This window comes from Astyanax mexicanus, chromosome 4 (assembly GCF_023375975.1).
Source record: "Astyanax mexicanus isolate ESR-SI-001 chromosome 4, AstMex3_surface, whole genome shotgun sequence".
In the NCBI taxonomy this organism is placed as follows: domain Eukaryota; kingdom Metazoa; phylum Chordata; class Actinopteri; order Characiformes; family Acestrorhamphidae; genus Astyanax; species Astyanax mexicanus.
This window is the reverse complement of record NC_064411.1, coordinates 13712349-13737521: the sequence shown is the minus strand read 5'-3', so window position 1 is coordinate 13737521 and position 25173 is coordinate 13712349. Positions and strand designations below refer to the sequence as shown.

Here is a 25173-nt window from a genome sequence, read left to right as displayed (position 1 = left end):
TGTAAGATAAATATTGTTGTACATGTTGTACATTTTTATCACTCTCGATATTGCCTGTTGTGCTCTTTCCTGTGTGTGTGCTGTGCCTCACAGGAAAGCAAAGTGTTGAGAAAGTTAGGGGTTAATGCTGTGACACATTGCATTGTGGGACCTGTAGTAAGTCTAGTTGTAGTCACCAGGTAAACACGGTGGAGCTGCATGTAACCTTCATTCTGTCTTTTTTGTTAACAGAGCCACTGTTATTTTTTTTATGCCCAAGCTATCTGCACTGAATGCCAAGTACTTCACTGTAATTCTGTTTTGGCTCATCTTTCTGTTGGTAAAAAGAAGCAAGGTTTAGTTTTTACTCCAGAACAGGTGGAAAAGTTTAGCTGGTTCTGGTCATGGAGCCAGTGATGGAGAGCTGCCCTGAGCATCGAGTCAGGAGAAAAGTTACCAGATTAAAACTGATCCCCACTATCTTTATACACACTGAGAGTCAAGCACCCCAGCAACCAGCCCATGTCTTTATGGTGAAAATAATCAGTGACTGCAAAACCAGAATCCTTTCTGTACACTTAGGGACATAACCTACACTCTGTGCAAGGTGGTCTTGATGCTATCTTACTCCCACCAACAGTGTATTTTCATGCTCTTCACCTGTCTTGTTTAAACAGCAACGGTGATTTTGAATATATCTACGCCGATGAAAAACATTGGTCAATTCCAGGTAGCTGCGCCATTTAAATAGCAATACGCCAAAGTCAGACCGCGCCTGGCTCTTAAAGGGAATGGCAAGTGACATGGTGACTGTTTTATTTCACGATACATGCTTTTTGCACATTTTGAGCCTCTTTGGAGCAACTTTTCCTATCGTAAAGACACAGTGACACACCCTAAATCAAGCTGCATGGTGCACGGCTGACAGCTCACCTACAGATCACTAAAAGAGAGCCCTTAATTTCTAAGGAGATCCCATTAATGTGATTAAGTTGGTTTATTGGCTTTATTTAAAAATGGTGCCTTTGTTACATTTAACATTTTTGAAGTTTTCTAATGACCAGTGGCATAAAATTATTTTTAAATCATGATAAAATAATTTTTGCACAATAATTCCTTGAAAAATGTATGGTCCAATAAAAACAGTTTTTTGTGACAGGAGTACACTCAGGTATGAATATGAATGCAAAAAACATACTTTAGTAAATTTAACCCTTTTCTGCAAGCTCACAAGAAACCATTTTATCTTATCTAGGAGATCATTTTCACCCAGTTTCTTTCTTATTATTGAATCATTAACACTGATCTTAACTGAGGCGAGTGAGATCCTGCAGTTCTTTAAATGTTGTTCTGGGTTCTTCCTGGATGAGTTGTTCATGCCCTTTTGGAGTAATTTCTGTAGCTCAGTCACTCCTGGGAACTTTAACTACTGTGCCATGTTTTCTCCATTTCTGAATAAAAGCTCTAATAACAATAATACTACATATCGTGCATATAAAGCAGAATAAGATACGGCAAGTATTAAAACTGTATACATGCAGACAAAAATATATTTAGAGAAGTAAGAGTTAATCTTCCTTAATGTTCCGTTTTTAATCTGATTTTATGCAGTGTGCATTGCAGTTCCGTACTTTGCCACATGAGGTCACTAATTTCCGCTCTCTCAAATGTTCACTCGTTTTCACACAAAGTATTTCTTTATAAATCAGTTTCTAAAAATCTCACACTGTGCTGATCTGTGTGTGTGTGTGTGTGTGTGTGTGTGTGTGTGTGTTTAGAGTGGAACATGGAGGGAAGATCAGAATCAAACCTGGATTAAAAAAATGTAAGTTACACACACACTCGCACACACACACTACACACACACACTACACACACATACACTACATACAAACACTACACACACACACACAAACACACACACACTACACACACACACACACACACACACACTACATACAAACACTACACACTCTAAATATAACACTACACACACACTACACACACACTACACACACATACACTACATACAAACACTACACACACACACAAACACACACACACACTACACACACACACACACACACACACACTACATACAAACACTACACACACTAAATATAACACTACACACACACTACACACACACACACACACACACACACACTACATACAAACAATACACACACTAAATATAACACTACACACACAAAGTACAAACACGAACACTCACACATACAGGCACATACACTCTACATTAGAGGCCGACCGATCGATCGGCCAGCCGATTTAATCGGCCGATTTTTGTTATTTTTTTATCAATCGGCATCGGCCGATTTTCTTATTTGGCCGCGCCGATTTTAATCCGGCACATCTGCGGGCAGCTACTTGGAACGCAGCGCAAGGTTTCAAGAGTGAGCAAGACTTTCAACGGGTAAGGCATCCATTTTTACAATCCAGTGTCCCAAAGTCTATATTTTCTCTCATGATTAGTAATCTGTGATGTTGCTTCATTTACTGAAAAAGAATAGAATTTCAACTGCATCGGTGTTGTAGCATTTCTCTCCAAACGAAACTATGCTTAGCGTTGATGGCAGGAGTGCATTTGGAATGCGCCCTGACTATGCAAGGCAAGCCCTAAAATAACTGACGTCTCTTCTTCAGAAACGAAAATCTAAGTAAATAAAATCAAATTAACACTTGATATTTTCAGTATTTAAATTATTTTTAGACGAAATGAAAAAGGGCAGGACTAAAACTGTTTAAGGATATTTGCAGCATCAGCTGCGCTGAAATAATAATTACTGGTTAGTCAGGATTATTAGAGGACTGTACTTCTCCTTATATATAAACAGTGTTGGGCACGTTACTTTGAAAAAGTAATTAGTTATAGTTACTCGTTACTTCTCCAAAAAAGTAACTGAGTTACTAACGGAGTTACTCCACTATAAAAGTAATTAGTTACCAGTAAAAGTAACTATCGCGTTACTTTTTATTATTCGCCCGTCAAAAAAAGGAAATCAATTATGCATTTACTATTATTATTAGAAAAATAACAAAAAATAACAAACGATAATAAACCCAAAATGTTGAGAAAAATATAATCTAACGAATTTCAAAAAAATAAAACGAAATTCTCCACACAACCAAAGAAAATTACTAAAACTTGTAATACTGAAAAAAGCGGAAAAACGCTTCTGGGGATGAAATTTAACAAACCAAGCCACACTCAAAAGAAATATGTATATATAAAACAAAATAATGGACAAAAACAACAATTTAATGCCCGTTAAAATGGTATTAATATAACAGCTTCACCAAAAGAGAATAGAGCTTAGATCGTGCCCAAAAAATCCGACCCAGCCAGAGCCCGTGCACATTCTGCCCAAGCCCGAACCATAAACTGTCATTATGAGCCCGACCCGATCCGCCCCATAAACTGTCTGTTTTCGGGCTGATTGAATGAGCGAAATATAATCAGAATTATGTTAATTAACACTGTAACATAGAAGCATAGAACTATTATTTAATTTAAATGATTTTTAAGAACAGCTACACACAATGCTGCAAGTCAAACGCGGAGGCGTTCACGTGCGCCCAGAGCTACGTGATTACAGTTTTCATTATTATTATAGTTTAATTTTATTTTGTTTTTATTTTTTCTGTTCATTTTAGGGTGGGCTTGCTAGCGCGAGCGCTTTACACAAGAACTAACGGACCACGAGTGCCGCGCGCTCGGCACAACAACTCCCGCTGTACAACTCCGCTGTACAACAGCGCTTATAAATAAATTAAACACAAAAATGAGGGTATTCTATCAGTAATTTCAGTTCGTTTTAGTTAGTTTTATAAACACAAAATACAGTTCGAGATAGTTATGTTTTTCCTTTTAATTACCGTTTTTATTAGATTCAGTTAACACAAATGTTTTTCACTTTCAATTTTCGCTATTTCGTTCGCTTTAGTGAACAATAATAATTGGTTACTTAGCAACATTGTGATTATCACACCAGAGCTTTATATAAAATAAAAATAGGAGCCTGATTTCGGGTCGGTCCTCAGGTCAGGTGGGATTCGGGCAGAGAATCTAAGCTCTAAAATAGAAAGCAGCAGCACCACAAAAACCGGAGCAGCTAAAAAGAGCTTAACGTCCTTAATTCGGAACTTGGGTTGTCCACGGCAATCACTGAATTAATTAGAGCACGCAAATCGTCACAATTGTGCCTCACTTCACCACGCCAAACCACAGGCACAGCGGCCAGAAGCTCAAGTTCACTGGACAGAGGAGGGGTTAACCAGGGCAAAGCGAAATAAAAAAAAAAAGTTCATAGAGCGGCTAAAGTAACGTGCAGTAACGGGGTGTCGGAAATGGTAACGGCGTTATAGTTACAGTCATAGTAATTAGTTAGATTACTCGTTACTGAAAAAAAGTAACGGCGTTAGTAACTCCCAACACTGTATATAAATAAGCTTTATTGTAAACGAATTAATAAAACAAATAGTTTCTAAAATAATGGAGTTAAAATAAAACATCTCTTTTTCCTTCACTACAAACAGACATTAAATCATGCCGCCTCCTGCTGTTCTGCTGTAAAACTCACCCGTTTAAAGCGGTTTGCGCTGTTAGATATTAAATGAAACGATGAGCAGAATTTTCTGTTTTGTCGGGTTCTACTTTAGAACCCCCTCCAGACTTTTCTGATAAAAGCTCATTTTATCCTGAACCTATAAAGTCCGCGCTCTTCAGCTTTCTCAACTCATGTTCCGCTCACGCACCGAACCTCCAGTACAGCTGATGAGACGCGTTTCTCTGGCTAAGGAGCTCATTTGAAGAAGAAGAAAAAAACAGATAAAGCTATATTTAAATTACAGCACCTGTCTGTTTTTGCATTATTTATAATTTTATTCTTAATTTAAACGTCACCCATTTTTGTAAAATAATAGCTGCAGCCCTAATGTGAACATTTTATAACATTGTCCTCCCATGTCCATTCGTTTTCAACTGCATGGAGTTGAAGAAGAAATGAGCTTTGCCGTTTTGGAGTAACTATCTAAAGTTGTCACATTATGGAAGTCTTCTTGCACTCTGTTAAACATATTAAAATGAATAATTAATAGACTAACAGACTGCAACAAGTCATACATTTGTTAATTAGTAGGCCCCTACAGTAAATTTTATATAATAGCCAACATAATATTTCTACTATAAACATGAATATGAATATATAGAACATATGTTATATAATGAATAAAATAAAATGTTATGGATAATACAATCTAAATAAAATTAATATTTTTTTTATTAACATATAGTGATATAGTAACATTAAAGTCACTATAAAATGCTAACCTTATTTTCAATAAATTGTGTGAAGTTTACAACTGTTGTTCCTCCTCTTACTAGTATGATTTTAAGCATGCCAAATAAATATAATACGATAGCATATCGGCCCTAAAAATCGGCAGGTCACATCGGCCATCGGCTGACTCTGACCACTAATGATCGGTATCGGCATCGGCCTTAGAAAAACCCATATCGGTCGGTCTCTACTCTACATACAAACAATACACACAAACACACTACACACAAACACTACATAGAAACAACACACAAACACTACACACACTACATACACACCCAAATACACACACACTATATACACCCAATACAAACACACTACATACACTATATACAAACACCACACACGCATATACTACATACACACAATACACACAAACACTACACACACATACACTATATACAAACACTAAACCCACGTACACTACATACACACAATACACACAAACACTACACACACATACACTATATACAAACACTACACCCACGTACACTACATACACACAATACACACAAACACTACACACACATACACTATATACAAACACTACACCCACGTACACTACATACACACAATACACACAAACACTACACACACTAAACATACCACTACAGATACACTACACTACATACACACTACATACACACATTGTACACCCAAATACACACAATACAAGCACACACATACACACTACATACACACACATTCACTACATACACGTTAATTATAACACTACACACACATAAAAAATATAACACTACACACACACTAAATATAACACTACACACACACTAAATTTAACACTACACACTCTAAATATAACACTGCACACACTAAATATAACACTACACACACTAAATATAACACTACACACACACTAAATATAACACTACACACACTAAATATAACACTACACACACACTAAATATAACACCACACACTAGGGATGCAACGGTACAGTGTGGCCACGGTTTGGTTCGTATCGCTGTTCTTGGGCCACTGTTTCAGTTTGGATATATATTAATATTATCTAGCTCCAACATGCAGCACGTTTTTAGCCCTTTCTATTTCAAATCAACAAGGTGCTCCTACTCACACTTTCAGAGCCAATTAATAAAGTCACAGATTAATTCAAATCACAATATCTATTATAAAAAAGGAGCACTTATTCTTACCATTAGTCAAAAACAGGTAACTGAATCACATTGTGCTTTATCTGCTGACTGTCTTTTACCTTGATTATCAAACTCAACACTGAAGCCAAAATGTCCCGAACAGCGGATTTATAAGATGACGGCGCCTCTTCAAATATCCTTTTCTCCGTTTAGTGTTTACTGGCCCTGATCACGCAGCTGAGAAAGTTTTGTTTAATTAGTCCTCAAATCTTCAGCGTTTGCATTCAGAGCTGATTTGCTCCTGGAAAATTCAGAAAACAGTCTGATTGGTTGTTGCATGGTTGTGGAGAGACACGCTGACAGAAGTAATATATAAAAAACTATAAAATCAACTATAAAATATAATATACTTAAAATCTGCACAGTAACTATAAGTTATTATTAGTTATATTTATATCTGACATTTATAAGGATTTAAATTTATGTTCAGTACACAGACTTAATAACTGTAGCTTAATATAGCAGTTATAGGTAAGGGCGTAGGAGCGGGCTTGATATTGGGGGGGGACACATTTGCGAATATGAACCAAAGCCCACCCTATAGTTTCCTAGAACAACATTTGTGGAATTATTTTTTATCACAAATAATCATTTTTTTCTGTATTTTGTATATAATTAGTTACATCCAATAAAAGGTGATTTTACAGCCTAAACATGTTACTCCACATTACATTTACTGTTGTTAGAAAAAAATTATGCATGCAATGTCTGAATTATATATATAGTACAACAACTGATCAGTTATCACCTAATATTTAAAATAATATAACAGTATTGGTTATTATTATTATTATGTATTGTATGTCAATTCTGTTGTATATTTACATTTTCTTTGGTTCCTGCGCTTTTAATCTTTTTTTACTGAGAACACTTCTTTCTACTGAGAGAATGTAACTACGTTTCCTAGAGATTTTTGTCAGAAGTTAATATAAACGTCAGGACATGTGGTCTTACTGTGAACTACATATGAACAGAAGTCAGGTTAGATCAGTGTTTCTTAACCCTGTTCTTACATATTCTACTGCATATTAATACTGTTCTGCATATTCTACAGCTTCCTCTGTTTAAAGGCACTTTAATAAAGTAAGTGGTGGTATGATGTGTCTAATAAACTGCTGAATATACATAATGATTAATTTAGGATCCATAGGGGGCTAAGAGATTTTAACAGGTAAACTCAGTAAATGATTGTTTATTAGCTGATCAGTTGGATCTGATGGAAAACACAGTTTTAGGGCAGTGATGATCAGGGTTAAGAAACTTCTTTAAACTACCAACATTACCCAGTGTTGTACTAAATTCTGTCTATCCTCTACATCCAGCTTCTAGCTAACTGCAATCCTACATTAATAAACAGTTTGAAAATGAAATAGTGATTAGCTGATCAGGTACAGGGCAAGTTGAACATTACGTAGATAGTTTTTTTTTTTCTTTAATCTTGACCCCCAATCTAGGTAATTCCAAAGTTAAGTTAACTCACTAACACAGCTGCAGTTTATTAATCACAGTGGGGTTAATCTGTGTGCTGATTCAGAGACGTGTATTTTTAACCAGCTATCAGAAACATATCATCACAGTTTACATGATTAGATACCGTTACCTTTCTTTTAGAAAAAAAAATCACAGTATATCCATATCTTAAAATCAGCTGCAGCCGATCCCGCTGCTAAATCTCACAGCGAGGGAGGGGCTTCCCCCCACCAACATACTGACACCTCCGCGCGCCGCAATAACAGCAAGCTGATTGGCTGTTTCTCCTGAGAGGCGGAACTTAATTCCTGAACCGGCTCCGTGATTGGTCCGGTCTGTCTCCTCATTAATATCATTTTTGGGGGGGACAAATCCACCTGTTTCTAATATCCCCCCCTGGTTCCTACGCCAATGGTTATAGGCATTCTGCTGTTTGAGAGTTTTAACAGATGCTTATTCTCACTCAAATGCTGGAGTTTTAGAAACAAAAAATTAAAAGAGGAAAGCACTTTGACTGAACAGGAATTTATTTTATTTCACAAACATTTGAAATACACAGAAATATAAAGCTATATGTTAGCGTTCGTTTCTTATCACCAGGGCAGATTTATTTAAATATAAAATATATTAATTCATTAATTAAAATCTCGTCCAGCGCTCTAAAAAGCTGCAGGCACACGTAGCGAAGTTTGGCAGCGTCCGCACGGCGTGGGATTACCTCTGTTTTCTTAAAGAAAAATAGTTTTAATAAATAACCACAGATCAAGTGTAGTTTAAACTGCAAAACCATGATATAAAACTCAATATAAAAACACCACTGTCATATAACCAAGAGAGACATCAGGCAAAATGCACTTCTCCCCTCTCTCTCTCTCTGTCTCTCTCTCTCTCTCTCTTTCGAAGCTGAATTCAGAGCGACGCTACAAATAATATAAAACTAAAATAAGATGAGTGCGGAAAAGTTAATTAAATATTGTCAAATATAAATAATGGCTTGAGGTTTTGGTGAGCTATTTCCATGTTTTGAAACTGAAACTAACTGAAACTGAAACTTTTATTACTATCAGGCTTTTTATTCAGAAAGCCTGTGGTTGTTTTCAATTAGTTTTTTTAATGAGTTTATATTTTATATTACTTATTTATTTTGTTTATTTTTATTATTTTATTTATTATTTATTTTCACTACTATTATTTTTTATTCATAAGATATAAATTCTTTACTTTTTATGTGTCTTTTTTATGATCTTTTTAAAATGTCCTATTTTTCCTTTTTTACGTATATATTTTATTTGTGTAGAGTAAATGTCAGTTTTTATTTCTAATTTTTTTAAATATATTTTTTTATCTGTTTTAAACTGTAAATGCTCAGCTGCATTGTAAATGAGGATCCCCCTCCAGTGTAAATAATAGTTGATTGCTTGATTAATATTCAGTGTTGTAAACCCAGTTTTTACATAAACAATAAAGAGAATAGAGAATAAAATAACATTACTCTTCTCTTATATGAGCTGCTGGTGAATCTTCACAGTGTGACGCGCAGTCCCCCAGCACGCGCTCAGCAGCCCCTCCCCCTGGCCATGGGCGGGGCATGTACAGCGGGAGAGCGTTTGTTCACTCTGTTAGTGCGCACCCAAATACCGCCGTCCATCCGGGTGTATCAAACCAAACAGACCAAACCAAACGATTCAATAAAATACAGAGAACCGTCGCATCCCTAATACACACTAAATATAACACTAAATATAACACTACACACTAAATATAACACTACACACTAAATATAACACTACACACTAAATATAACAACACTACACACTAAATATATCACTAAATATAACACTACACACTGAATATAACACTAAATACAACACTACACACTAAATATAACACTACACACTAAATATAACAACACTACACACTAAATATATCACTAAATATAACACTACACACTAAATATATCACTAAATATAACACTACACACTGAATATAACACTAAATACAACACTACACACTAAATATAACACCACACACACTAAATATAACACTACACACACACTGAATATAACACTACACACACACACTAAATATAACACTACACACACAGTAAATATAACACTACACACACTAAATATAACACTTCACACTAAATACACTCTGTGTGTGTTCTTGTGTTCAGGGTTCTGTGATTTCACTCTGGATCTGAACACAGCGCAGCGTCGTCTCTCTCTGAGTGAGGAGAACAGGAGGGTGGAGTGTGGAGTGAAGCTGCAGTCGTATCCTGATCATCCAGAGAGATTTGATGTGTATCAGCAGGTTCTGAGTAGAAAGAGAGTTACTGGTGTTACTGGACGCTGTTACTGGGAGGCTGAGTGGAGCGGAGGAGGAGCTGCTGTAGCTCTGAGTTATAAAACCATCAGCAGGAAAGGAGGAGGATCAGACTGTGTGTTTGGAGGGAATATAAACTCCTGGAGTCTGTTCTGCTCTGATAACAGTTACTCTGTTCATCACAATAATAACAGAACTGATCTCTCCACTCCTCCCTCCGGCTGTAGGAGAGTAGGAGTGTATGTGGACTGTCCCTCCGGCACTCTGTCCTTCTACAGCGTCTCCTCTGATACACACACACCCTCACACACACCCTCACACACACACTCACACACACACTCACACACACCCTCACACACACCCTCACACACTCTCACACACTTGCACACAGTCTACACCACCTTCACTCAGCCCCTCTATGCAGGGTTTTGGGTTTATGTTTCTGGCTCCTCAGTGCGTCTGTGTAAGATAGAATAACCCTGTGTGTAACAGAGATTCGATGTGTGTATGTGTATCACTGTGTGTGTGTGCGTGTGTGTGTGTGTGGGAGGGAGAATTGGTATATAAGTATGTAAATATATTATATAGATGATTTTGTAATTTTTTTCCAGAACCTTTTCTTTAATTACTGTTATCTTTATTCACTACTGTTATTATTGTTAATTATTGTTTTTTTTTATTGTAAAATTGGTTCATATTAATAAAGCTCAATAAATGAAGAAAGGTGAAGAGGAGTCTGATGATTTTTTGTGTGTTTTGCTAAATGAAATTTAGATCTGAAAAAAGTATCTACTGGAATTAATGTCACAATTTGTTCTCTAACAACGGCACTGACCTTTCCATAGTAATTAGTAGAGGTGTATTCAACTAAGGATTTCCATTTAGTCAACTAATAGTCGAATCAGTTTTTTTTTCCTAGAGCACCGTAAACGGGATCCCCGTTCTCTTCTGGACTTTTTTCCACTTCAAAGGAAAAACCTAAAACACTCAGATCAATGAATAAACATGGTAGGTTGGCTTTATTTAGCTTTTATTTATTTATTTACTGAAACCGAAGAGAACGTTTACAAAAAAAAGTCACCGTCAGTGCAGTACGAGGCTTTTAAAAAGTGTCCCATTATCCCCTTAGCCTTCCACATTCACCAGACCCGGAGTGCAAAAACTCACAAAAGCTTTTTCACAGATTAGTTTGATCTTTTTCCGGAACTCAACTCCCCACAGTTTGTCATATGCACTGATCATGAGGCTGCAATAGACCTGACTATTCGTTCAGTAAATATGTACACCAACGACGTCAGATCTTCTGGGGTCGGACACCAAAAAAGACTGGGACAGGAATCTTGAACTGTCCAACAAATGGAGCTCAGTATTTGCTGAATATTTCCGGAAGCACCTGGAAGTCCCAATGGAGAGGTCTGCCAGATTTGCACTGCAAAATCTAGGCCTAACACTTTCTAACAAGTCACAAAAAATCCTTCAGAACGTTTTAATGCGACCCTTAAAAGGTTGGTGGACTGGGACAAGATCAGACCAGAGAAGATGGTTCTCTCACTCTGCAATCTCCAAACATACTATTTAAATAAAGTCCTGAGAGGCTGCTGCAATCTGGGGAACTACCACCTAAACAAGGTGAGTTTGGAGAAGGACATAAAAGACACAAACTTCCCACCTGATGTGATGATCCTACAGGAAATTTCTGGGTTACACAGAGACCAAGTGTCTCAATCCAATCAACAGACCTTTGCTTCTTCAGAAACAGGCTTTGACATTGAGACTGTCGCTTGCACAGCTCATCATTTCCATGGACAGATTAATCCTTGTGACAAAATCACAGTCTTAAAGGGTGGATGGGGGGGAAATATATTGCCTCACTGGCACCAAAAGAGCAGTGCTCCTGCAATTCTGTCTCACAGTGCTGTCACATCCTAGCAGCCAGACTGGCTATTGGCTTAAAAGTGGGTCAGAAGAAAAATGTCCGCAATTTGAAGAAGGTGGTGAGGAGGGCTGGCAGGAGAATATCGGGGGTTAAAAGGCCCAACTAAATAAATATGTTCAGAGAATAGCATTACAAGTTATATGTCACAGTGAATTAAATGTAACCGCTCACCCTCAGCCTGTAACCACCCCACCGGCAGGAACCACTATCAGTAAGCAATGGTCCCTCTCTTGAAATCAATAATGAAGTGACATCTGTTACAGACCCACTGAGGTGAGAGCAAATAGTTTTTTCACACTGTTAAATTCATTTTTTAAATAACAATTACAGGACAAATATTATGTAATTGTTTTCAGCCAATAACTTTACATCATGTATTTCACCAGAGTCAAAGTGGAGCTTTGATTGTCCACCTGTGATCTACACAGCGGCTGTAGATCACATTTTATAATGAATGTTATATAACTAAGCAGCTAAGTCCAAGTAAGGAAGTCCTAGCCTCTGTTAAGAAAACACATGGCAACAGTGACTAGAAAAACACCCTCAGATCTAGAGAAAGTAACCTTGCTGGGAACTAAAATTAAAATGTCGAATCAGTCCTCTTTCAGCACAAATGAAGCAGGTGAATTAATGGTCTGATGGTAAGATGATGAGAACTGCTATGGCAGGTCATTAATCAAAGATGTGAGTGCATGAGGGGAAGATTTACAGTGGGCAAGAATTCAAGCTACACCTACACAACTTGATTATTCCCCTTTAAAAGGATAAAACCCAGGATTTGAAGCAGAACTGTAAATGTAGAGATCCAGGTTCAAGCAGCATCAAGGAAGAACAGCAGGAAAGATCCAGCATTCGGCAGACAGCTAAGGTTCTGTGAGGGAAAATCAACATTTACTTCATGTATTCATAATCAATTACACTGATTATTCATTCAATCAGTATTATTACTCCCTGTAACAGAGTTGATTATGAATTCTTGTATTACACTATATTCTTGTATTTTATCATTGAGTGTTATGTGAACTTATATTCTCTGATAAGGCCATTCATTCAGACTTAAGGGCAAAGATTATAAAAGCAGAGGTCTGCCTGGAAACGAGCGGGTCATAGCAAATGGAGTTTTCTGATTTATGGATTATTCTCTCCTAAAGGAATGGAAATCGAGGTTTGCCTGGAAACTGTTTTGTCATAGTAAATAGAGCTTTCTGATTTATGAATTATTCTTGACTTTTGCTTATTCGTGCGTTTTCGGTTCCTCTTTTCAAGAGAACATCTGTTCAGCATCCTTCCTCCTGTATGCACGAGGCATCTTTAAAAAGGCCAGTCAAGAGTGACTTGGGGCTTTCCGATTTTCCTGACTACTTTCATCTTCATTCATTGCTTTGCTTTATTTTTCCTTTTTGCAACTTCAAAATAAAAACCTTCTCTTTTTGGCATCCCGGCTCGTTGACTGTCATTTGTCGATTTCCACGACAAATTTTGGCGTCCCTGGGTGGGCTGCACGTGCACCGGAACCTCTAGACTCCAGAAGGAAAGCGGAGGACACTCTTGGGTTAAAAAAAAAAAAAAAAAAAAGAAACCCAACCTTAGAACCTCAACTGTTTTTAGAGGAAAAGGCGTTTTCTCTGGGTGTCGGGGGGGGGGGGGGGTGTCCGGGGCCGCTGCAGCCGCACCACGTGTGAGTATATTTTTGTTATCCTTCCTTGTCTGGTTTTGGGGCTCCCTGGCACATAGGTGAGTTTAGTGTGAAGAGGTTAGAGGCCAAACCCAGGAACATGTGATTCTTTGGTGCTGTGTGGTTGCCTCGATCCGAGATTGGGGCATAACCCAGAGAACTAGTTCCTGGGGCCGGATAACCCGCCTTTGTATGACGATATTTAAAGGTTAAAGATTTTTTTCCCTGGTTTTTTGAGAAAACGGAGGGCACAGTTTGACGGGGCTGTGAGCAAATAGGAATGCGATAGGATCGCAAACCTGCTTGTGAGTGAAAGGATCGATCCGCTCATCTGTGTGTTGGGAACGGGGAGCTCGGGCCAGGGGGGAAGCTTTGTTAAAATACATTTTTCTAAGGGAAAATGAACGGGATGCTGAAAGACTAGTGTCTTACCAAAATTTTTTTTTTGATATCTAATTTTTTTGGCTTTGCTCCGCACCGCTTCCTTTTTTCACTTCTAAATTTTTCTGTCTGGTTTTTATCCGCTCAAATATGAGAGGGTTCCTCTCGTCTTTTCCTGTTTAGAGTGCGCGAAACAGAAGTGTGTGCGACAGTGCGACTGACAGAGAGGAAAAGAAAAGGGTGTACGAGTGTCTGTTACAGGGATTAAAAGTGTACCTGTGAGTGTGAAAGTGTGCGTGTCAAGTTTTCCTGAGAGAGAAACAGAAAATGTGTATCTTGTGTGGCGGAGAGAAAGGATGTGTGTGTGGCAGTGAGTGAGAAAGTGTATGGCAGCGAATTAAAGAGTGTGTGTAAGACAGAGTGCATGAAACAGAAGTGTGTGTGTATGTATTGGAGTGTGTGTGAAACTGTGTGTGAGCGGGGCTCCTGCGAGCGATGTGATTGGTTGAGTGTACGAAATCTTGTGTGACAATGAAATAGGAATGGATGAGTCCCACTGCAGGGGAGGAGTCCAAGGTGTAGTAGGTGGAGTTGGTCCAGCCTATTGGTTTTAGACTGAGAGGTTGGTTTTTAATTGTGAATTAACGCTTGTGAGATATCATAGAAAATAGAACATCAGTTCAGTAGGGAAATAGAGTAATACACAGTGAAAATGGGGGACAGAGGTGAACAGGGGGAAAAGGCTTTTGTATGGGTAGATAGATATATATATAAGAAAATATAAGGATATAAAAAACCTAACTATACAAGGTAAAGATCTATCTGTAAACGGAGCAGTGCAGTAGATGTTGCTAATGGTCATAAATAATTAAATAATTAACAGAGTAAAGTGCAATGACATCTATTACGACAGTGACTAATGTGAAATATAATATAATATAATATATGCATACGCTATAAGACAGTTCTAAAATGAAAATGTGAAAATGTGAATACCCAATCATGAGTACAGTGTACTTTAATGTAAGCGAGGTTGGGGAAGTGTTAATATAAATAATTAAGTTGTTGAATAATGTCAGAGAGGTGTGTGACTGGATAGATAATTAAAGAATTTAGAGAATTTAATAAAGGGATTATGGGGTTGGTTAGCAAAACAAATTAAAAATAAAAATAAAAATATACTATGCCATGCAGTACTGCTGTGTCAGATGTCCTCAGAGCAGGACAAATAAACATGGTTTCTTGTTTGATTGTTAAATAATCAGTTCAATAAATAGAAAAGTGCTACATAGTGAATAGTGAATGAATTAATGAGTGAGCCATTCCAAACACAGCTTTTTCTATCAGGTGATTTAGTCAATTATCTTACTATTCGTTTCTTATTCAGACTGATCTCAGTTCAGTCCTAGCTGAATGAGACTTATATAAGACGGATGTAATATCTAATTTCTCTATGTCACAATTTGATCCTCATAAGAGGGATAGTTGATTTCAGAAACCAATGAGAAAAGACCTTATTTATTTGAAAATGAAACTACAAGCATTAGTGAATTGGGTCTTTCTCATTTTAAATAAGGAGAAATAAAGTGTATTTAAAAATGCAGCTCCCTGTTTTGCTTTACGGTATTAAATTAGACTAGAAAGAGATCTGGAAAACAGCATAAATTTAGTTTTTCATGCTTATACAATGCCACCTATAAAACAAATGCATAATTTTCTGGCTGCAGCATGAACAAAATCAGCTAAGCAATATAAAATTGTTTCATCTGCATAATGGTAAAGTTTGCAATCTGAGAAGCAGAGCCAGCACTATAATTTATATATATATTAAATAAAACTGGACCAAACTTTAACCTTGTGGTACATCTGTGAGATACAGATGCCAAATCTGAATAATTATTCATTGACATGCACTCTTTTGGGTCTATTCCAGAGCAGTGGCATCAAAGCAAATAATTTAAGCTAAATTCAGTGGGAGAGAAGGGGTGATACTGATGGTAATAAGGAAAATCTGTATACAATAATAACAAATAATAAACCATGGGTACTCTGTGCCTTGCACAGGTTTTCACGGTGAACACCAGAGTGTGAGTTTATGACAGTATGACATACCTGGGTTTGTGCTCCCTGCAGAAACACTACAGCACTGAATGTTGATGAAACAGTGCTGCTACGCTGTGTGTGGTTCAGTGGGCTAGGCTGGTTAGCCAAAGACGGGTAAGATCCCAACATATTACACAGGGACAACCTAAGACAGGCACAGTCTCGATCTGACCACCACATGCATTTTAACAGAAAACGGAGAAAACATCGTGGAAGGGAAGCGCAGCCCAGGAGGAGAGTGAGTGGATGAATGAAGTGATGGGGTGTGTGTTCAGTGGAGGCCTGGGCAGGGCAGACCGGCCAAAATGGACAGTAAGAGGGTGAAGCAATTTTGTGTTAAGTTCTCTGAAACAGAAATTCTGTTTCAGAAAAAGGGGGAGAGGTAAATAGATGATCATTATTGCCACCATTATTTGCCCAATATTTATTTTATAGATATAGAGCATTTTTTAAACTTCTAGCTTGTTTATCTTTTTAAAGTTTGGTTTTAAAACAACCTCTATACAGATGAGCAATTACTTTCAGCAATATTGTAACAGTCTTAACTTTAAGACACACCCAATCCTAATTTAAAAAGAAGAAATAAGAAACTTAGAAATCACAAAATTGAACTTTCACTATTCAACATGTGAGCCACTTTTGGAGCAAGGGAAACAGTAAGTGAGATTTGATAAATTGTTTAAGGAAATAGATGTATTGTTGATAATTGTGAAAAGCAATCTGCTTGGCATTGTATATGCATAAATACATATTGAAAATATTGAAAAGTAAATGTAAAGCATTGTTCGGATTTACTTGGTATAATAACGTGGACAAAGCAAAGCATAACATCTGTGTTTATTAATATTGATAATATTATTGTTTGTAATGGAACGATTGATACAGAGAAAAATAATCACGTTCCACTTATCCCAATTCTTAAAGCACTAAATAAAATCAACTAAAACTAGAAATCAAGGCTTTATAAAAATCTTGGGAACTGAATAAAGTCAGAATCATAATGTCTTAATAAATAGCACACCGCACCAAAATTAAAAGTGGCAGGTAAAATAATACAGCCACAAGCGGTGATGCAAAAGTTAAAGCAAGAGTAACCCAAGAAAGCCCAGTACATCAACATGGACCCATTCCTGACACAGAAGCTACATTATGTGTAGTTTGTGCAGAGTGTAAAACTTTGGGCCCTGATATTATATCAATTAGTGTGGAGATGAATGGGAGAATAGAGCAGCTGATCATTAAAAGTTTGCATGGAGCAATGATAATAAACATGATTCAGATATATTTCCAAATGTTTGTTCCTTATTTATTATCTATGTAGTATTATCAATACAATATAAGAAGATATGCAGGAAGCATTCAGTGGTAGGTTTAACAGCAGGTGCGTTTAAAGCAGCAGCTTTGGGCTGTGAAGCAGTAAAATATGGTCTGTACAATGATGCTGCAGAATTGAGGTGTGTGATCTTTAAATTTGGTAGTGTTTGTGAGAGTGGAAGTAGAAGTGTTTGAGTTTGTTTATGTGTACTTGTGTGTGTGTTTGTGTGTGTGCATGAGACATAGTGTGTGTCTAGTGGTAAACTAGGTGGTGAAAATTGGAAGTGTTTGTAAAAGCTAATTTGGCTATAAGAGATTAGTTATAGCCATGGGGAAGCAGTTACACTGAAAGGGAAAGGGATGTGAACAAAAGTAAGGTAAAAGCCAGTAATTAATGGTGTTGATAATTAAATGTTGCAATTTAAAATTGAAAAATGACTAAATGTTAGGGATTTAAAGCACTTTTGACAGTAAAGATCATGATTGAGTATAACTGAAAATAAGGACAACCGAAGAAGGTAAGAAAACAAAATTGGGCTGAAATCTGTGCACAGACAAAATTTAAATATGAAATAATTAACTTCCAAGGGGAAATTAGAGCTCAAGTCAAGTCTGATAAATGTATTTTAACCATGTATTTTAACTTGCAGGAAGGAGACACGGAGGACCCCTTAACAGACTTCCAAAATGAATAGAGAACCTTAAACATGATTATAACGAATCGAAAGTCTTGTTTCAGATCTGTTTACACAGGGGGAGAAGGAGAACGTGGTGCAAAGGTGGACCAGTCCAGACACAGAGTGAGGGCTCCTCCGCCATTGCGCACGAAAGGGGAACGAGCATGGCTGGATTGAGCCTTTCCAGGTGACTGAGAGAACAATGCACGCAGATCAACTGAAAGGCGAGGGTTCTACAGCTGTGCAACAACAGAGATCGCTTAGAGAGCCAGAGGGAGAGGTGAGCACAGCAGCTGAATCGTCTGACCCAGATGGAGGCCCGCAGCAGGAAGGAGGGGTAGCAGAGCCCCCGCAGCACGGGCCTGGCCTGGCCACAGCAGAGAAAAGATTTCTCAAGAGCACAGCAGCAGCAGCACACAGCCTGGCTGTGACCGAGGAGAGGAATTGAGGGAGTGACTCATTCAACGACGTTTCGATTGCGTCAAAGTACACTACATACAGAGACTCTTAACACATCTCATTAAAAACACACATAGTCTTATCACACACCAACTCATACTTTTCATTCACTGATATTGCAGACATCAAGAGCAAGAATAAAGCTCTTCGTACGTGGGGCTGAGGTGGTCTACCTTCAGAACCCTGAAACAAGAAGAAAGAAGAAAAGAACTACACGCATTGCAACTTTAACATTTACACATATAAGGTTATAAACTGTGATTTGCTAAAGTAGGGGGGGAACACATTATTTTTTCTTTACAGGTTGTACTGAACATTGCTTTCCTTTACAGGTGGCCGAAAGACTCTTGAAAAAACGAAATTGTAAAAAAAAATATATACACTCTGTAACCTTAACACTTACACATATAGAGCTATAGATAACAAGTTTACTAAATAGTGGAAAACTTAGAGGGAAAACACATTTATGGTTTAAGAATGGCTTGGTACGGAAAAAGGGAGTGGGACAGGTCAAAGTACGGACACTGTAACCAACCAGCATTTCCTCTGGTTATTCCAATATGGCTCCAGATAATAATAACCGTTGCCCTCATGGGTATAATGATAATAACCCTGGCCATTGTCTCCAAGCAAGAACAACTAACAACGGTAGAGGGAACGAATGTAAACACTTCGGCGATCATACACCCGATAAACGCAACTACTAAAGACCAGCCCACACAGCTTAATAGAACCAGACGATCAACCATCGCCCCGTCTAACTCAAAATGCATCAGGCGCTGGGGAGGTATAGAATTAGACTATTATTGGGGTGAGACGACCGCATGGACAGTGAACTTATGCGACGTGGTTACTTGTGGTAAGCAGGGGTCCTAGGGGGAAGCGGTGTACTTGTGTTGGTCCCGTGATGATAATCTTAAGTGTAACCATAAGGGTGATTCTCACGAAGACCTTCACATTAACATAAAAAGTTTTTCACCTCATTGCAACATTATTTTTTTTCAAGTTGAGAAGCTAAAATAGAATGTGTATTTTACTATATTGTTTATTTTTTCATATTTTTTTAAATAGAATTTTATTATCATTTGAATCTTATATGATCCAGAATAATTCTCATTACCGTTACAGTAAATGACGAAGCTAGATCAACGGTTCAAAACATTTTTTGATGATTAATTTCATATTTCCACAACACATCCCATCAACTTAACAGCACAGTCCTTGACAATTACTTTGATCTTTTTTATTTATTTATTTATAGTTAAGCAACTCTCATTACCGATACAACATTTGTAAAATATCTTTTAATTTTTTTAATTAATGGAAATTATTTTAGACACAATTAAACGGTAATGAGATGCTCTTAGCTAATTTCACAAATGACTTAAAATGCTAATATGCTAACAACCTATAACTTTGCCAGCTGTAAAAGCCTTATATTGTGATAATATTCATGAAATAATTTATTTTTATATTTTTTAAAAAGTAATGAGTATTAAACCATAACGGTAATGATAATACACAGTGTCACTGAGGACAGTTTTAGCAATATTAACACAGATTTCTCAAAGGGAGAGAATAGTGACTAACTGACCTTATCTCCATTTTGAAGCTTGTGTCTGAACTGATGCATCATGGGATAGCTGATCAATTTGAAGGCACAGTGTAATTTTTTTAGGGGGGTAAAATCATGAAATGGTAATGAGAAAAAATTGTTCGGACACAGTTATTTTGTTTAAAATCAAGTACATTTTTTTGTTCAACACAAAAAATATTTATATTATGTATAAATGGTGATATTTTAAATGACTTTAATCTATTTTATTGATTCGATATGCTTAGTACTTTTAATATGGTTTAACTTAAAATTAGAAAGAAGGGGTACGGACACATAACGGTAATGAGAATTTCCATATATTTTTTATTTAATTTATATAAAAATAATTTTATATGATGATGAAAACAATTGATCCATACAGTACTACCTATTTGCTTTACACACAATATCAGAGTTTTTGTGAATTAAGTACTGATTTAAAAAAAATTGTCATGGACATGTTCCCTGCAGCTTCATGAGAATCACCCATAACACCGACCAAGCAGCTTATAAAGCCAGACCTTGTAACAAGTGGGAACACGTAATTAGGTCGACACATGTCAATTGGGATCCAAGCAAACGCTGGGCGACTCGTGAGCGGGAGAAATGAAATAAACTTAACATACAAAGGGATAATGGTGCGATAAATAATCTGATAACCATTGCATTACAGTGGCAATCCGATCCTAAGGGGGAACAATCTTCGGCATTTTTTATAGGGGTCGGGGTGGATGTAAATGGTAACGACCCTGTCGGAAGGATCAAAGTTAGAGTTACAGATACACCGACCATCGACACCGACGAGGCCACAAACAAACACAATAGACAATAATGGGGGGGATCGGCCTATACTGGAGTGTGAGGAAGAGCAAGAGGAAATGCTGGAAACCAACCAGTCTTGGGGATGACTTTATTGCAATGATGTCACTTCCTCCTTTGATAGAGTTCGAATTATTGGTCGCCTGGTGGCAGAGGGACCGTGGGAGAATTTTTCCTGTGATAAATTGGTTGGAAGGCTGCCGGAACAGGTTTTCGCTCCCACCGTTAGTAAAATGTTCACTCACATGTTGATCAAGGGTTGAACATATGTGAATATACATATTTGGAGGAATTACGATGTGTTGACGTATCTGGTTGATACGTCAAAAGGGAGAATTAAAGAGTAACTGTTTATTATACTTTGGGTTGATTGACAAATATCTTTCAGTTAATTATACTTTGGGTTGATTGACAAATATCTTTCAGTTATGATTACTTATTTTAGTGACATAATCATTGTGTGAAACCTTGTATTCAATATGCATAACCAATACTCACATTGTATCTGATCATTTTTATTACTCAGTGTATTTTACACGCATTTATATAAAAGATTAACCAAAAATCACAATATATCCTTTACACATATAGTAAAACATTGTTTGATATGGCATGTGACTAACACAGACTTTATTATATGACAAATTAACCCACATGATACATTTACTAACACATTAACATATAACATATGAGATGTAGCTCAGGCTTGAAGTATTTTGTTTACTGCAGGACCCTAACTAACGGTCATCAATTCGACTGGTACGGGGCTAAATTGCTACAAAAAAGGCTATTAGATCAAAGCAGCCTTTTGGTGAGTGAGTGCCTCCCTAAAAAACCTCTGCTTCAAAGCGGGGGGTGACGCACACACACAGATAGTGCCATGAGGTTCCATTCTGGAAGAATACAGTCAAGGTCAAACACTAGTGGTCCAGTCAGACACGTGAAACTTCAGTATTAACACGTGCATGCTAACATGAGATGATTTTAACAACGCCTCATCAACAGGCTTACGTCATTTTGGGTATAAAACATGGAGTCAGATCAGAGGGGGGTCAGAACTTATACTGGGACGGCTGTTAGACGGTCTTTCATGTGTAGTTCTCCTGAATATTCAGTACTTTGTAATAAATACTTGGTTTGCTTTCAACTTCACTCCACTGTCTGACTCTCTCTATCAAACGAACACGCAGGGGAGTTGTACCCCGGACGAGAGGTGGGAGTAGCCCACCTTTCATTTTCTTTTCTACAACACTTCCTTGTGCTGTGTATCTTTCGCTCGCTCTGATTAGCACATATATTTTTAGAAATGTTTAGACCTTGAATATGTTAAACTACATATACATTTTAGGACTTTTTACAAGCTACAGGTACGCTGGTATTTTATTTAACCTCTGGAAAAGGATTTTGTTGGTCTGGATGCTCCTCTGGTCCACACGGCAGTACCCGACAGGTTGTCGTCTCTCTGTGGCTCTGGGTCTCACTTTCGGGAGCACTCTCTCTGGAGTGGCTCAGGTGATGTTTCCCCCATCACTTTTCATATGGGCGGTTGATAGCATTAAGCTAAGCTATGCTGCACTTTGTGAATTGAGGACTGCTTCCACAGAGCGAAAACAGAGATACTAGAAGTGAAGGGAAATAATTAAATCTGCATATACTAGAAAAGCTTCAGAAATCTACCATATGTTCTAAGAAAAACACTTAGTGATTACATTTGATTAATCAAAACAAAACACATAATTCCAGGATGGTCAAACAATACGTTCATACGTTAACCAGCAAGAACAAACACAAAGTCTCCCTTTGAACAACATTAAACAGGTTTACACAATACACATTTGCAAGCCTAATAAATGAATACAATTTTAGAAATTAAAAATCAAACAAATGAGAATCTGTTAAGGTTGGGAATGATACATACATTTACCAAATTATAATTATAATTCTTTCCTCCTTATGGCAAAGCCTTCTCAAATTTTAAGCTAAGAATGTCCTGGAATTATGAAATCCACACTCTTTAAATGTTGAATATTATTAGTTCTAAAGGCTGATGCAGAACCTGTAAATTAGTGAAGTATCCTAGAAAGGATTTTACTGTAAACTAGCTTTATCACTTTGCCATTTATTCATGAAAAAAAAAACAGTATAGTAACAAAGCAGAACTACTTCACTACTGTACTTAAGTACTAAATACTGTACCTGTATCTACTAGAGTATTATTTTTACTTCACTACTGATATGACGCTCAACCTCCCCCTGGAGACGCTTCTCAAATTAATTTACAGTCCATGTTTTTTAAGGGAGTTAAGGGAGTTTGCTGTGTGTTCAACACAAAAAAGTTAATTTAAGACTTCATGTAAATGTACTCTATCCTGAACATTCCTGTTCTTGTGCTGTTGCTACAGCCAGAGGAAAAGAGTCCTTTAGCCCAAACATTTGAAATAATATAAACAAGATGATATTCAAACTTTTGAGTTCTTTCTGTAATATCTACATAACACATTACTACACATTACAGTACTAGATTAGAACATGTAGAAAAAACTACTTGCAATACATAAGTAGTACTTAAGTATGATGCTTAAAGAACACTTCAACTACTAATGAAATATACTTGTACTTTTACTTAAGTCTGAGTTTCCAGTTCTTTTTACATGTTTTTATTCATACACATGTCTGGGAAAAACATATCATGGAATACATTAAACAACATCCCCAGATAAGATTCATTTTTGCTGAACCTGTAAAAGCCATTGTTAAATTCAGTTCTTGATTGTTTCTGGTGGAATGTGTCTCAAGTGACAAAGTGAAGATACTGGGTGGAATAAGGTGTTTTGGCTGTCAAAGATTAAGAATTTGCACTTTTTATTGCAGTGGAACATCTGAGATAGTTATCTCTCCTGTGTGAATGCGCTGGTGATTTTTAAGATAATTCAGTTGATTAAAACTCTTCCCACAGTCTGAGCAGTGATATGGTTTCACTCCTGTGTGAATGCGCTGGTGTATTTTGAGATCACTCTGTCCAGTAAAACTCTTCCCACAGTCTGAGCAGTAATACGGTTTCTCTCCTGTGTGAATTCGCCGGTGTCGTTTGAGATGACTCTGTTGATTAAAACTCTTCCCACAGTCTGAGCAGTGATATGGTTTCACTCCTGTGTGAATGCGCTGGTGTATTTTGAGAGTACTCTGTAGATTAAAACTCTTCCCACAGTCTGAGCAGTGATACGGTTTCTCTCCTGTGTGAAAGCGCTGATGCAGTTTGATATGACTCTTTGTAGTAAATCTCTTCCCACAGTCTGAGCAGTGATACGGTTTCTCTCCTGTGTGAATGCGCTGGTGTACTATGAGATTTCTCTTTGTAGCAAAACTCTTCTCACAGTCTGAGCAGTGATACGGTTTCTCTCCTGTGTGAATGCGCTGGTGTTTTTTGAGATCATTCTGTTTAGTGAAACTCTTCCCACAGTCTGAGCAGTGATATGTTTTCTCCCTTGTGTGAATGTGCTGGTGTCGTTTGAGATGACCCTCTTGAATAAAACTTTTCCCACAGTCTGAACAGTGATACGGTTTGTCTCCTGTATGAATGCGCTGGTGATTTTTGAGATTTCTCTCTGTAGTAAATCTCTTCCCACAGTCTGAGCAGTGATACGGTTTCTCTCCTGTGTGAATGCGCTGGTGACTTTTGAGAGCACTCTGTTGGTTAAAACTCTTCCCACAGTCTGAGCAGCAATACGGTTTCTCTCCTGTGTGAATGCGCTGGTGAATTTTGAGATCACTCTGCCGATTAAAACTCTTCCCACAGTCTGAGCAGTGATACGGTTTCTCTCCTGTGTGAATGCGCTGGTGAATTTTGAGTTTACTCTGTTGAGTAAAACACTTCCCACAGTCTGAGCAGTGATACGGTTTCTC

The 25173-nt window shown here is 37.4% G+C and overlaps 1 protein-coding gene across 33 annotated transcripts in view; it reads left to right on the top strand.

Moving 5' to 3' along the window:
- Positions 1–25173, top strand: part of LOC111188496 (NACHT, LRR and PYD domains-containing protein 12) — a 233180-nt gene that overhangs the window by 97917 nt on the left and 110090 nt on the right. For 3 of the 33 annotated variants that reach the window (XM_049476953.1, XM_049476948.1, XM_049476931.1), the window contains 2 exons: positions 1758–1804; positions 10161–10971. The exons of 26 other annotated variants lie outside the window; for them this stretch is intronic. In XM_049476953.1, the coding sequence (XP_049332910.1) occupies positions 1758–1804; positions 10161–10786 (673 nt within the window). In that variant the 3' untranslated portion in view covers positions 10787–10971. Of the gene's footprint in view, positions 1–1757; positions 1805–10160; positions 10974–25173 lie in introns of those variants that run through there. 4 more of the 33 variants (XM_049476933.1, XM_049476960.1, XM_049476941.1 and 1 more) reach the window with 4 other exon arrangements.